Below are 16,050 nucleotides of genomic sequence, written 5' to 3' on the forward strand. Positions count from 1 at the left end.
GCCTCATTATTTTATATATTCATTATTGAATAAAATCCTCTGTACAGTCTCTCATATCTTCTTTCCTTAGTCGACCCCCAAATGGAAAATAAATCAATCTTCCTAATGCAATATTTCATAAAATTACTTCCCTGATAAAGTAAATCTTTTTTTTTCCATCCAAAGACTAAAATTATCTAATAATGTTATTCAAAATATTTACTCTCCCCCAGTAAGCACAAATATTGCCATCTAATTAGGCTAATCCCTTCACTTTTTCTGGAATTGCTCTCTCCTTTTTTTATGTCTCCACATAATATTTCCCACCCTAGTAGTCCCTGATGCCTCTCTTTCTGTCTATATAAACCTTTCTCATGATTCATACATAATTTTATTTCTTCCTCACGGTACCTTCTTCAAGTACATCTTCTTACTCACCTTCTCATGAGGAAGTCTTCTCTTACTAATCTAGCTCTGCCTTCTTTTCCTTTCTCTGAATGTTTACAACAAAAATTATTATATAAATTTCTAAATTATTGAAATAGCTTTTGCTCTATGTCAATGTGTGGGTCTAATTTCCATATGTATAGTGTAAACTACTTGAATGGAGAAACTTTTTTATGTCCCCCTAAAGTACATAGAATAGTTTATGTTAATAACGGGTCTGTGTTTGTCATGAAATAACTCTGAGAGAGAGTGGTATTGATATGATTTACATCCAGTATGATTTTGTTACCTGCACTCCTGTGATTTCTGCCCCATCTTTTTTCAGGATACTGTGGTAGCTCTCCAAGCCCTGTCCAAATATGGAGCAGCAACTTTCAGTAAAAGGGAGAAAGCAACTGTAGTGACTGTCAAGTCTTCAGAGACGTTCTTTGAAGAATTCCAAGTCCACTATACCAATTGCCTGTTGCTGCAGGAGGTCAGGTTGCCAGAGATTCCAGGGGAATACAGCACAACCGTGTCAGGGTCAGGATGTGTGTATCTTCAGGTGAGACTTCCAGGGTTTAGGGGATGCTACAAATGAGGAGAAAAAGCCTCAAGAATTGGATATGAATCTCCAAATGGAAAAAGAAATGTGCGCTAAAGAGAGACAGACTATTTGAGTGCAATGACAAAGGATTTTTTTTCCATTTGTTTCAGACATCCTTGAGATATAACATCCTGCCCAAGAAAGAAGGGAAAGTCCCCTTCACTCTGAAGGTTGATACTCTCCCCAAGAATTGTGATGGAGTACGTGCTCACAGGAAATTCCAGATTCACATCAACATTAGGTAAATCCATTTGTTGGTAAGACCTTTTGTAGAATATGGAGCAACTGATTTTCTTTTGCGGGGGAACTCCATTGTCTCAAGTCACACAATACGAATATAGAATTCTCGCAATATTTACTAACAAGAAAATTTTCTTCACTCATACCGAAAAACCTTAACGTTGAGCATATGATGTTGTCATACCTGCGGAGTGGAGTTCATAATGATGGGTTTTCCAAATAAGCATAGCAGAAACAAATAGAATAGATAGGGAAGCTGAGTGGTAGTTAAGGATAGGGAACACCAGAAATAATAGAGAAGGGGGAATTTCTGTCTTGAATGAACTCCAAAGAATTTTGTTTGAATGCCTTGTCCGTGTGCCTTGCCTTCATAGTTATACTGGGGAACGACCAAGCTCCAACATGGCCATTGTTGACGTGAAGATGGTATCAGGCTTCATACCTATGAAATCATCAGTGAGAAAGGTAAAGCCTAAATCCTTTACAGATAGCAAAGTCATGATAAATCCTGACATTTATGCTTGTCAATTTTATTGGGTTCTCAAAAGGTTTACTTCCTCACACTTACTTCTCTAGAGTGTTTCCATCATTTTAATAGTGGGTGTCACCATTATGTGGTCTCAGTGTAAGACGTAAGTCATAGACATCGTTAATAATGCTCCAGCAGCCCTTGAAAAATTAGGTATGTGGAGAGGTATTGAATTATCATATATTTTAAAAAGGGAAATATATATATACATATGTATAATATAAAAATATATCTCATATATGCACATACATATGATAAATGCGATATTCTTCCTTTTTTCTTTTTATATGGAAAGGATAATTATCTCTCATGTATCATGAAAATGTATATGTTAGAGATAGACTAGATAGATGATAGAGAGATGGACAGATAGATACAGAGATATATAGGTATAGATGATAGAGATGACAGATAATAGAGAAAGGGTTTAATAAATATTACTATTATTCTCAAAGAAATCACAATTAGCAGTTTGGATGTTTATGAACAGCCAGTTAGATCATAAGTACCTGAAAAGTGCTCTTAGCCTGGAATTTCCTCATCCCATATGTCTGGCTTATACTCTTGGTCAACAGCTCCAAGAAAAGCCTCAGATTCAAAGGACTGAAGTGAGCACCAACCATGTCCTGATTTACTTTGAAGAGGTAAGATTCTGTGACTCTGCTAGAAACTACTGGAGTAGTGGACACACCAATCCAGATTCTGGGTAATGTTTTGTACATACAAGTGAAGGAGAAGAAAATAGCCATAGAGGGAAATGAAGCCTGGATTGGTCAACAAGGCTCAATTTACTACATTTGACTGTCCATAGAATCATCTCTTTTGTCCTTCTAGTATCTGCCATTGAGTGTATTATGCAAATCTCAAAATGTCTCATTCTTTCCATAGGTTTTGATACAGATGGATAGCATAACCATAAGGTTTGAGAGTATCATAGGAAGAGAGGATGGTAACTAGAAACTAAGTTAATCTTTGATTCCAATTCAGTTTTCCTGTCTCTCCAGCTAACCAATCAAATTGTGAGTTTCTCCTTCTCAGTGGAACAAGACGTCCAAGTTGACAATTTAAAACCAGCTACTGTAAAAGCCTATGATTATTACGAGACAGGTGAGTGGGATTCAGACATGCTGAATTTTGAAAGGCAAAAACTGACTAATCTGGTAAAGGGTCACCGTAACTCAAACAAAATCCCACAGTCTTTCACCAGAAGAAAAAGTGAGTTTACGGTCATTGGATAATCATGTGCCCCCTAAACTAGTCTTAAACCATTCTTATAAAGCAATAAGGGGATCGATTCTTTCTAAATTCTCCTGTAAAGTTGTTTGTTCTGGAGTGAAATATTCCAGAAATATAAGTAGAATAGCAATAACTAAAAAACACCTCAGTACTGATTTGTGGTATGAGACCTAAAATTTGATCCATTTTTAAAAATATTTTATTTATTTATTTGAGAGAGACAGAGCATGCATGAGAGAGAGCATGATCTGGGAGGGGGGGCAAAGGGAAAGGGAGAAGCAGACTCCCTGGTGAGCAGGGAATCGAATGGGGGGACCTGAGCGGAAGGCAGATGCTTAACTGACTGAGCCACCCAGGTGCCCCAAATTTGATCCATTGTTGACTCATGCCTTGAGTAGTCTCACAAAATTTGGGAAACTGTAATATATCAGGAAATTCTTCCATTTGCTTATGTCTTTGAACTAGAAATTTACCAGCATCATAACATGCTGATAGTGTTAAAACTACTCTTTCCTGGAATGAGAAACAGTTCAGAGAGGAAGTTAAACTCCAATAAAGAGAACACAGCTGTGAAGAGGGCCATACAGTATCCCATAGACAGACAACCTTCCATCTGTGAAACCTGCCCCTGACTTCTGTATCCAAGCCCAGTTTTCTCTTACTGCCTCCTCCACTAGTCCTGCATGGTTTAGTACAGAAGTCATTCGTTTCCATTGGCTCCATAACTGTCTTTATTCTTTTTTCCTAGCTTACACAGTTATTTTACAATTAACTGTCCATATGCTTATTACTGAATGTCTTCACTCTTTCTGTCTTATCATTTTGTGTTTCAGGGGAATTCACTATTGAAGAATACAGGGATCCCTGCAGTGCTGGTAAGGTATAAACAGTGAAGTCTAATGCCAACATAAAGAAAATAAATAAACATCAGTTGTCCATATATGGTTGCTTCTTGAGTACATCCTTATCATATTATAAAGACCATGGTGTATCATTTAGGAACTTAAACGATTTCAAATGTATTACAGAATTTCTCGGTAGAAAAAAATGCAAGTAAAGTATAATTACTGGGTCTGGGGTGACTTGTTTGCAGACAAATCCAGGAATTTACCACATATAAAAACTAAATCATTTAATATTTAGTTTATATTCTATACCCAGTGGTGATATATTTATCACCTATGAACTTTTTAGGATATTTCTAAACTTATACTAGTTAAGGTCAGGAAACTTTTCCCTGTAGTTTTCCATATAGCACAGCACGAGAGATGTGATCTACAAGATTTTCCTTTACACCAGTCAACAATGTTCATTTCTGACAATATAACACTTGTGAGATCTTCAGTTCTCCATTCTAAAATAGGAAACAAAAAACAAGAACAGCCCTATCATTAAAAATAATTAAAATTTATTAAGTTCAAATATTTATGATTGAAATACAAAACATTATTCCTTTAGTAGATGACAGAATTTCCTTAATTTTCCTATCTTTTATTCTACTGTTTAGAATCTAAACACAGAAACGCTTGAAAATGGAAACTTGTGGACCTCATCAGATGATGTTCTCCAGGAACGAAGGACAAAGACTTATCAGGAGAGAGAAGATAGTGGGAGAAAGAGGGGACAGGAATTGGAAATACATAAAATTTGATGTTGAATAAATTTATGACATATACACTTCTACCATTTCTTTTGTTCTGTATCGATATTATATTTCCCTTCTGAAGTGTGTGTCTATTCCCCGCAGTATTTTTACAAACACTATAAAAGCTATATGAAAAGCTGAGCTAAAAACACTACAGATAAATCAAAATGGAATTCCAAAAAATGTTCAAGTAACCCACAGGAAGGTAGACAAAAGAAAACAATGTTTCCAAATATTGGAAACAACCAAAATGTCCATTAATAGGCAAATGGTTATACTAACTGTGGTACATTCATGCCATGGAATACTACTCAGCAATAAAAAGGAACAAACTATTGATCTACACAAAAATTTGAATGGATTTCAAGAACATTATGCTGGGTGAAAATAAAGCCAATTTCAAGAGGTCATACTATATGATTCCTTTTATTCATTTTATTCTCATGAAATGAGAGAATTATAGAAATGGGGAAAAATTAGTGGTTTCCAGGGATTAGGGATGGTAGGGCAAGGGGGGATTGGAATGACTATAAGGCGTTGGTTTAGAGAGATATTTGGGGTGATAAAACCCTGTATGTGTTTTGTTACAAGTAAAATATTTGCATTTCTGTGGCTTAATAAAATGTTTTAATAACGACTATGGTGGGGCATCTGGGCGACTTAATCAGTCAAGCAGCTGCCTTCTGCTCAGGTCATGATCCCGGGGTCCTGGGATGGAGCCCCGCACTGGGCACCGTGCTCAGTGGGGAGTCTGCTTCTCCTTCTCTCTCTGCCCCTCCCCCACCCCCACTCATGCTTGCTCTTTCTTTCTCCCTCCCAAATAAATGAATAAAATCTTTAAAAAAAATAATAATAATAACTACTATGGCCAGTTTCTCTCATTTCTCTGTTTTCATCTTTTTTTTTTTTTTGCAATACTGTTTATTATTTTCTCCAGGTAAAACTTCGAAACACTTTGTCAAGTTAATTAACCCCGTAATCACGCTGGGTACTATGTAGTGCTGCATTGACTATTTATCAATTTATAATGATTATGAATGCCAACATTTTTACAATATTTAGCCTTCGCTATTCAGACAGTTTATCTTCATTTATTCAAGTCACATGAAGTGAATTCTAAATTTGATTTACTTTCTGAATTTGGACTGAACTACAAAGTTAAAATTGAAGATTAACTTCATGAATATATATACCATGATAAATTGAAAGCATAAAACAATGTGCATCTGGAGACAAAAGATATGTGCAAGGATCAGATTACAAGATAATGAAAGACTACAACAATATTTTTCAATTGTTGATAGAAACCATTGCAAGATTTGAAGCAAGAGAATATTTCAGATTTGCATTATAAGAGTACGCCTTCTAGGCAAAGGGAAGAGGAAGTTTTTGCTGATCTCCAAATACATAGGCCCTTTGTGCAAAGCTCAGCTCTCTCCTTCATGCTTCATCAAATGGTTGAGCACACTTATCCCTCTTCCACACTTACACAATTCTACACTTTAAAAAATTATTTTCCTTGTATCTATGACTCAGACCTCTTTGAAAACCAAACCTGTATCTTGTCTGCAGCCTGTTCTCTCAACACAGTGCCGTGACTACTGCAGGCACTCAGTGAAACAAAGGAGTGACTGAATGGGTCACTGCCCAGATGAACATATTCCCAAAGGTAGATAGGTAGAGGAGAAATGGAGAAACACAAAGGTGTTGGAATATACCTGTAACGAAAATGAGCTAGAAAGGTTGTTGGAGGAGAGGTGGGGGGGGGATGGAGTAATTGGCATTAAGGAGGACACTTGAAGTAATGAGCACTGGGTGTTAAATGCAACTGATGAATCAGTAAATTCTACCTCTAAAAACTAAAAAAAAAAAGAATATAGAAAAAAAAGAAAATTAGCTAGAAAGACCATTTTACTCAAACCTGAGTTGAATTGCTTAATACTTCACAAATATTTTATGGAAAAGAATTTCATACTTTTCCAAAGTCAAATAAATGAGGAGGAAAAGGAATTTTGGTTATTTATTAACATTTTAAGCAAAACTTGTTTAAAAGTACCTTTTATACGTTCACTGAACTCTAAGAGGAAAATTATTGCCTCTGTCTTGCAAAATTGGCTGTCAACAATCATCAAAAGGGTAAATACACATTATCTCTGTTGTGGGTTGACTTGTGCCCCCCAAAAAGATATGTTGAAGTCCCAATCCCTGGCACCTGTGAATGTGACCTTACCTGGAAATAGGGTCTTTGCAGATGTACTTGAGATGTAAGTTAAGATGAGATCATCCTGGAGTAGGATGGACCCTTGATCCAGTATTTCTGTTGTTCCATAAGAAAAGGTGAAGATATACAGAGACGAGCATGCACACAGGGAAGACAACATCAGAGAAAAAGAGAAAAGGTCATGTGATGATGGAAGCAGAGACAGGAACACCAAGCAAAGAGAAAGGCAGGCAAGAGGTTGCCCAGTAGAGCACTTGGAGGGTGAGTGGCCCTGTCCACACCTTGATTTGTGACTTCCAGCCTTCAAAACTAGGAGAGAATAAATTTCCATTGTTTTAAGCCACCCAGTCATAGGAAACTACTGTAATATCCAATTAAAATAATATATTTTCATTACTGGCCCAGTTTACTTCGTTCATTTTTATCTGTCTTTTAAATCAGAAGAAAGAGGGGTGCTTGGGTGTCTCAGTCATTTAAGCGTCTGACTTTGGTTCAGGTCATGATCTCAGGGTCCTGGGATCGAGTCATGTATCAGGCTCCACCATCAGGGTGGATTCTCCTTGAGTCTCTCTCTCCCTCTGCCCATCCCCCCCATAATGCTCTCTCTCTCTCTCGAATAAATGAATAATAAAAATCTATTAAAAATAAAATAAATCAGAACAAATAAATGAGCATGTTCCAAATGATTGAGTGGTGGAAAGAGAAACCAGGAAATTTTCTTTTTGTTTTATATATTCCCACACAGTTCAAAAATAAAATATCTTGTTCCGTAACTTAAAACAAACAAAAACTAAAATGAGATATGGGGTCTAGTTTTTCACATCTAGCCTTCTACCATGTTTATAGCTTATCTCAAAACAGATGAATCTCTTCTTGCTGTTAAAGTTCTCCAGGAGAATTTTCTTATTTCTCCTGTGGTCATAAGGAAAATAAAATGATTCATAATAAAAATAAATAAATCCATGAGCCATTAAGATTGCTGAACTTCAAGGCACATTTGGGTGAAAATGCTGATTTGTAGATTTTAATCTGTGCTGGTATGCTCCCTCAAGGAATATTTGATTAGTACTTAATACAAAGTCGAAGTATTGTGCAGACCTTTCTTCTTAGAGATTTTGAAAATATAAAGGAGTCACTGTTATTTAAATGGCAATAGTGCACAAAATATCTTTGTGCTTTTCACTTAATATTCTCAGGCATTTTTCTTATAAAATTTAGGAACCAGAATTAATGAGATAATATTAAAATAAAGAATACTCAAGCCACTAAATGCAAAAGGTCTGCAAGGATTCAAGTTATTGCTGGACAAAGTTTGGCCTAAGAAAATCTGTGCCAAGATCTAATGTGTACTTAATCTGACAAAATGAAACTTGTCATGTCTAGCAAATGATCTTTGATTACCCAAACTCTGTTAATATATAAGCCACACAAAGACTTTCACCCTCAGTACACTTGGATATCACTCAGCCCAAAATTCTCTCCCAAAGACACCAAGCACCTGAATATAAAACTAAGTTGCTTCTTGATACCAGGCATAAAAAAAGAAAAGATTGAAAATAAAAGAGAATGCCTTTGCCAATTTGTGCAAAATAAAACAGCACCTTTTCTATAAAATGTTTTATAATTTATACTAGGACTCATAGAGGAATATTATTAACATGGTATCTTCTTATTTTAAGTAATTACTCATCAAAGTATAATTTTCAAAAAGAAAATATATATTCATATATATATATAAATTATATTCTCAAGAAAACATAAAATAAACACGTGTGAAAGATTTTATTTAACCTGTTAATTAAGCAACCAGTAAGATGTTATAACCACGTCAAAGAACATCCAAAAGGCTAGGATATTTACAGACAATTTAACAAAAACTGTTAAGATAAGAAGGGTGGGTTGTGTATAAAACTAAATAATGTAAAATATGCCATAACATCCTTGGGGTTATCTGTTCCACTGGACAGAAATTATTTGCATGTTTATCTGACAAAAAGCCACAAGTAACCTCACTGGGTCTGGAACTTTTCATTTGTAGTAAACAATGAAATGAACTAAGTATGTTCCCCTTGATAATCTTTAAGTGGCCCTTGACCCCAAGTTGTATTGCAAGAATGTGCTACTCCTCATTTTTGCCTTATTGCTGAGTTTCTGGTCATTTTTCTGATGGTCTCCCCTGTCCAAAGATTATTCTTGATTTTAGAAAAGAGAAGTGGCAGTCTCATTAGGTCTGTACGAATTGTTTTCATAAGTGCTAGGAGGGTTAATTAGCTATGTAGGCCTCTTTGATTTTGTCTGTAAATCTTGAGCCTTCAGTATTAAGCAACTACCAAGGCCACATAATTAACTTCTGTCCAGCAGCTTTTATAAGGAATCTTGGTTCAGACTTTTCAGACCCTCTATGACTTACCATTTAACCTATAGTACCCACAAAGTTAGATGAACGCCTCTCATCTAAAAGTCCCCCAAAATCCAGGGTCCTTGGCTTGCATGGAAATGATCTTTCTTATTTATACTTGTGAGACTGGGGCCCTATAAGTCAGGTACCATGTCAATTTCATGAGAAAACTTTGTAGACATTGACTCCACTGATATTTCTCAATAGTGACCTTAACATGCTTGAAGCTAAATGAGAATTATCTTCAAATATTATTGTTCTGAGTGGGCCTTGATTACACAATCAACCTGTCCAATTATATCCATGTTAAAAGAAAACAACAGATTCTTATTAAACCATGCCATATTTGCCATGCAGTATAAAAATTCAGTGAAAGTATGTGTTTGAAACCAGTGGGAATCAGATATCATTTTTAAATGTTTTGTTTTCATCCACAGAAATAAAATCTACTAAATTAGGGGTTAGATATAAGTAAAAAGAAAGAAAAAACTTTTCCTATATTTGTTAAAAACACATTATTTAAAATAATACTTAACCATTTTTCAAATAGATAACCACATTTTAATTTCCCTCCTTGTTTTATTCAATGCTAGTAATTCTTGTTCTACTTTATCTTAGGTCAAGCATTCTTGCTATATTTGCTTCTAAACTAAAAAGAGTCCTGGATATCTTGACTGATCCATTAGCCCAGCCTAAAAGTTGTCTAAGGGAAAACAGCTCAGAAACCTGAATCCAAGAGTCTGTTCTTTGAAGTATCGATGTTCATAGCATCTAATACAGGACTTTCCAGAAGAATCAAGAAGTAAACACCTGGGTCACCTTGGTGGCTCAGTTGGTTAAGCATCCAACTCTTGATTTCAGCTCAGGTCATGATCTCAGGTTTGTAAGATCCAGCCTTGTATGGGTCTCGCACTGGGCATGGAGCCTGCTTAAGATTCTCTCTCTCTTTCCCTCTGCACCCTCCAACTCTAAAAAAAAAAAAAGAAAAAAAGTAGACACCTGCATGATAGTGAAATTAGTTAATTTATAACAATAACCAATAACATCACAGTGAAGGAGGACAAATTTCTCTATAGGCATACTGCACATAGCTATTTCACAAGGGTTTGATCGATGTTTTCATAGAAGTGACAATAGGGGTGCCTGGGTGGCCCAGTCAGTTAAGCATCCAACTTTTGGTTTCCGCTCAGGTCGTGATCTCAGCCAGGGTCATGAGATTGAGCCCTGCATCAGCCTCTGCACTCAGAGTCTGCTTGAGATTCTCTTTCCCTTCTGCCCCTCCCGCTTGTGCTCTCTCTCCTCTCTCTCAAATAAATAAATTTTTTAAAAAAGTGAGAATATGCTATGAACAGTGAAGACATTGACAAATGTCCAGCGTCTTCACATAAAAGGTACAATTTCTGAAATATTTATATTGACATTTTGCCTGTGCAAATTTAACCTAGGGAAGGTTGACTATATCTTCCAATTTAGTCATTCTTCCCAATGAGGTCTTACAACACTAATAAGCTAATTAATAAATATAATGAAAAATATCCTGACTTTATCATTTCTTTTAAATTTAGGATTCCATCCAAGGAAAGCAAAAGAAAGTAGCCCAATTATACCTGGTAACTAGGTTAAAAGGGAAAACGATACTTTGTTACCTATTACTTAAAGTGAAAATATTTTAAAGTTAACGTAAGAGAAGAAAGGTAACATGATTGTCAAGTCAACACAAAGCAGAGAAAAATATTCTGGTGCAACACTGAATAGTTGCTATTTGGACACATTACAACAGAAAATAAGTAAAAATCTCAGCCACTGTTGAGAGCAAAACCTACTAAATTGAGGGTTAGATATAGCATAAAAAGAAAAAGAACTTCTTTTATATTCTTTAAAAACACAGTATTTATAATCATACCTACTATATTCCAAGTAAATAACCACAATTTAATTTCTAAGACCAATATATCATTAACAGAGAAAGCCTAATTTTAATTTTGCATTAATATAACATTTTGTGTAAAAGTTTTGTAAGTTTTTTAAAATTAATAAACCCATCAAAATTGAGCCGAGAGTAACATCAGCAAAAATGGTAGAGTAAGGAGCTCCAAAATATCAAATATTCATGGCTTGAAAGACATATTAATATAAAATATATTACATTAGAGTAATGAAATATAATGTATAAATTTTAGTATACTAATATTATTGATATTATTAAGATGGCAATATACCCCAAAGTGATCAGTGTGATAGATTCAGTACAATCTCAACCAAAATTACCAGTACTTTTCTTCCAGAAATGGACAAGTTGATCCTGAAATTCATTTGGAGATGCAAGGAACCCAAATTAGCCAAAACTGTATTGAAAAAGAAGAACAAAGAAGAAAGACTCACATTTCCCTATTTTAAAACTATTTTCAAAATTTGATCTAGAATCCACAACACATAAAAACCTCTTACAACTCAACCATAAGAAAACAATCAAATTAAAATATGGTAAAGGAATTGAATAGAAACATCTGTAAAGAAGATACACAAATAGTCAATAAACCCATGAAAATATGCTCAACATCGTTAGTTATTAGGGAAACGCAAATCAAAACCACAATGAGACACCACTTCACACCCAGTAGGATGGGGATAATAAAACAATCAACAACAACAACAAAACAGAGGATGACAGGTGTTGGCAAGGATGTGGAGAAAAGAGAGGCCTCATTTATGGAATGCTGCAAGGTGAAAAGCTGCAGCTGTTTGGAAAACAGTTTGACAGTTCCCCAAAATGTTAAACATAGAGTTCCAGTGTGATCCAGCAATTATACTCCAACTTACACACCAAAGAGAATTGAAAACATATGTTCACACAAAAACTTTTACACAACTGTTCACAGCAGCATTATTCATAATAGCCAAACAGTAGAAACAACCCAAAAGTTTTATCAACTGAATAATAAATAAAATATGGTACATCCATGCAATGGAATATCTTTCATCCATATAAAAAAGTAAAGTACTGGGGTGCCCAGGTGGCTCAGTCGGTTAAGTGTCTGCCTTTGGCTCAAGTCACGGAGTCCTGGGATTGAGCCCCACATCAGGCTCCCTGCTCCTCAGGGAGTCTGCTTCTCCTTCTCCCTATGACTGCCCTCCCCCACCCCACTAGTGCTCACTCTCTCTTGTGCTCTCTGTCTCTCTCTCTCAAATAAATAAATAAAAGCTTTAAAAAAAAAAGTAAAGTACTGTTACAGGCAGCAGCTGGGATGAATCTTGAAAATACTGTGCTAAGTGAAAGAAGCCAGACACAAACGGCCACATAACGTATTATTCCATTTATTTATATGAAACGTCCAACCAGACAAATCCATAGAGACAGAAAATAGATTAAAGGTTGTCAGAAATTGAGGAGGAAAAAATTGGGAGCAGGTACATTTCTTTTGGGAATAATGGAATATTTAACAATTAGACAATGGTAATGATTGCATAATACCATGAATATACTAAAGTCACTTAATTGTACTCTTGAAAATGGACTTTTGCGTTATGTGAGTTACATCTAAATAAAAAAATTACTCCCAAAAATGTTACCCCAGCTATGGGAAAAGTTGTAATGCTTCTTTCCAGATTCAGTGTTACAAATGAAGGGGGAAAAAAATCCTTTCCTGCAGACCTTGTTCTACATTCATTCAGGTTTTCTCTTTCACTGTTCTATTTCACATTATGAAATTTGTGATTCATTTTAAAATTGTGAGTCATTTTAAAACAAAAGTATTCTCTTTTTTCCCTTGGAAAAACAGACAGTCCATTACTTTGCACAATTGTGTTTTTCTGTTCCCACTATAGTCTCACCTTATTCATAATTATAACTTTTAACCCTATATACAGAAAAACAACTGGAAGAGAGATCACTGAGAAGTGTCTCCTGTATCTAGCATTTTAGCAGGCTAATAAAGTTCTCAAGAATACATATAAAGACAATTTTCTGCAGCCACCCATATCCCTTTTACAACTTTTCAAAGTTTGGAGTTGTAAAAACAAGGAACAGAAAACATAAGGCAAGGAAAATGTGGTTAATTTGAAAAAAGACCAAGTACAAATAATTCAAGAAATAAAAAATTGATTCATTGAAATAAAAAAAGAAATCAGGGGCGCCTAGGTGGCTCAGCTGGTTAAGTGTCTGACTCCTGATTTCAGCTCAGGTCTTAATCTCAGGGTTGTAAGTTCAGGCCCCACATTGAGCTTTGGGCTGAGCGTGGAGCCTACTTAAAAAAAAAGAAAGAAAGAAATCAATGCTGAGTACTGAATTTTGTTGGTGAGGGAGCAGCCCTGGCTCACTGGATGATAGAGAAGTTCACTAAGGCTTTGAAACCAGGTGACAAAAAAAAAAAGAAAAAAGAAAAAAACCAGATGACAAAAGAAAGAAAGAAATTAGAAATCTAATGCTTTAAGCAGTAGATCTGACAGAGATAAAATGAAAATTAACGAATTTGTAATAAGATCTGAGGAAATTACTCATAATGCAAGAGAATTAAAAAGTTATGCAAAATACCAAAAACAAGTTTAAAAAAGACAAAAAGCACAGAATAGAGTCAACACTTATTTCCAACAAAATGGAAAATTAGCACAGACTGCTTCTTCCTTCTTCCAGATAACCCTGGAGAAATAACATAAGCAAGAGAGAAACAGAAGTTTTAGGAACCAACAAAATATTAGAAAAAAAAAAAACTGGAGGAAATGAAGGCAATCTGGAGCTGATGAAGAAATGTCAGGGGAGTTGGTAATCAAAGAGAAAGGAATTTGGGAGATGGCTGACTTGGTAAATTGAAAGAAGTTATTTAAGTTCTGCAGTTGGTTTTCCTTCAAGCTGGTTTGGGACAATCATTACCCCTTCACCACAGAAATCAGCAGCAAAAGCCTAGAGTAAAATCTTATTAACCGAAAACCTCTGCAAGTATGAAGAGTAGACGAAACCTGATGTGGAATAATCAGCTGCCTCAGACTTTCGTTTTTCCATTCCGTCCCCCTTTCAACCCTCCATGCTCTGGAGACGATCTCTTTTCACTACTGTCTCCTAAAGATATAAAAATGTAGCAAGTAAGCGTGATCACCAGTAGTCCTTGGTGACGGGGGATTTCCTCCCTGGACTCTTTCTCTCTCCACACTTTAAAGTCACTAGCAGGATCACAGACAAGGATCTGATCTTTGGCTCTTCCCCTACATATATCATTGGACAAAGTATCCCATTAATAATGGGCTCACAGACCAAAATAACAAAATAAATGTTGGCTGCTCAAGTCCTATAAAAGAAACAGCAAACTGATCAACATATATTACCTAAAGGAGAATTATCAGAATAAACATAACATAAAATAATCCTAATATTTTAAAATAGATAATAAAAGGTATACAAAATATAAATTAAAAACTAGAAACCATAACACAAAAAAGTGGGAATATTAGATATGAATACATAATATTTGATATTTATGAGATTAATATTCTGATGTATATAATTGAACAAAATATGAGCTTAAAGATGAAGTTGAGGAATTTTGCAAAAAAGCAGCAGAAAAGTTGAAATAAATACATAGAAAATGCAAATGGAAAACTAAGTAATATGAAAGATTGAAGTAAAAACGTGAACATCTACATCTTAGACTTCCCAGGTGAGATGAAAGTAAAAGTGAAAAGGAAGAAAATATGAAGAAATAATGGAAATAAATTTCCCAGAATCAAAAAAAAAATAACTAACAGCATAAAAGAGAAGAAAAAAAAACACCACAAACCTAGACACATACTAAACTTTTAAAATTTATAAGATAAGGAAAAATCCTAAATGATTCCAGAGACAAAGACTAAGTACAAGTTCTCAACAACACTGGATACAAGAATACAATGGAAAAATAGTTTAAGGCACTAAGGAAAACTTCATATCAGGAATTTTATATCCAAAAAATAAATAAATAAAAATTCAAAACATAAATAATAAAGAATTTTATATCCAAGAAAATCATGACTCAAATGTGAGAGCATAAAAAATATTTGCATGTATACACAGCCTCAGAAGTTTTTTTTTCTATTGTTTTATTATGTTATGTTAATCACCATACATTATATCATTAGTTTTTGATGTAGTGTTCCATGATTCTTTGTTTGCATATAACACCCAGTGCTCCATGCAGAATGTGCCCTCTTTAATACCCAACACCAGGCTAACCCATCCTCCCACCCCCCCTCCCCTCTAGAACCCTCAGTTTGTTTTTCAGAGTCGATAGTCTCTCATGGTTCATCTCCCCTTCCGATTTCCCCCCCTTCATTCTTCCCCTCCTGTTATTTTCTTCTTTTTTTTTTTTTAACATATACTGTATTATTTGCTTCAGAGGTACAGATCTGTGATTCAACAGTCTTGCACACTTCACAGCGCTCACCATTTGCTAGACAAGAGCCCTATGCTGAAAACCATTCAAGAGAAAATCTGCAAACAAAAAAGAGAAATAAACCAGGGTATGCTATAAAATATATGAAAGCAAGGATGATTTAAAGGATTAGTGCTATTTATGGATTTCTTTAAATAAAATGTCTAAAATCAAAGAAACTTGCAAAAGTATGATTTTGTATCAGGCAAGGTAATCAAAACCACATTGTAATTTGAAGAGGGAAAGTTTAATATAAAGTATTATAGACAAAAACAGGAGATTGGGATGATGAGAGATATTTATTTATTTATTTATTTATTTATTTATTTATTTATTTAAAAATAAATCACGACCTGAGCCGAAGGCAGACG

The 16,050-nt window shown here is 35.0% G+C and overlaps 1 protein-coding gene across 1 annotated transcript in view; it reads left to right on the forward strand.

Annotated features, from left to right (window-relative positions):
- LOC118025689 (pregnancy zone protein-like) overlaps nt 1-4,692 on the forward strand; it is a 44,685-nt gene extending 39,993 nt beyond the window's left edge. Inside the window, exons 30-36 of the mRNA XM_035028260.1 lie at nt 752-970; nt 1,123-1,253; nt 1,627-1,717; nt 2,357-2,425; nt 2,786-2,888; nt 3,851-3,892; nt 4,525-4,692. Of these exons, the coding sequence (XP_034884151.1) occupies nt 752-970; nt 1,123-1,253; nt 1,627-1,717; nt 2,357-2,425; nt 2,786-2,888; nt 3,851-3,892; nt 4,525-4,547 (678 nt within the window). The 3' untranslated portion in view covers nt 4,548-4,692. The remainder of the gene's footprint in view (nt 1-751; nt 971-1,122; nt 1,254-1,626; nt 1,718-2,356; nt 2,426-2,785; nt 2,889-3,850; nt 3,893-4,524) is intronic.
- The last annotated feature ends 11,358 nt before the right edge of the window (nt 4,693-16,050 follow it).

Source organism: Mirounga leonina, unplaced genomic scaffold, assembly GCF_011800145.1.
Source record: "Mirounga leonina isolate KUSES-001 unplaced genomic scaffold, KU_Mleo_1.0 Mir_201, whole genome shotgun sequence".
Taxonomy (NCBI): domain Eukaryota; kingdom Metazoa; phylum Chordata; class Mammalia; order Carnivora; family Phocidae; genus Mirounga; species Mirounga leonina.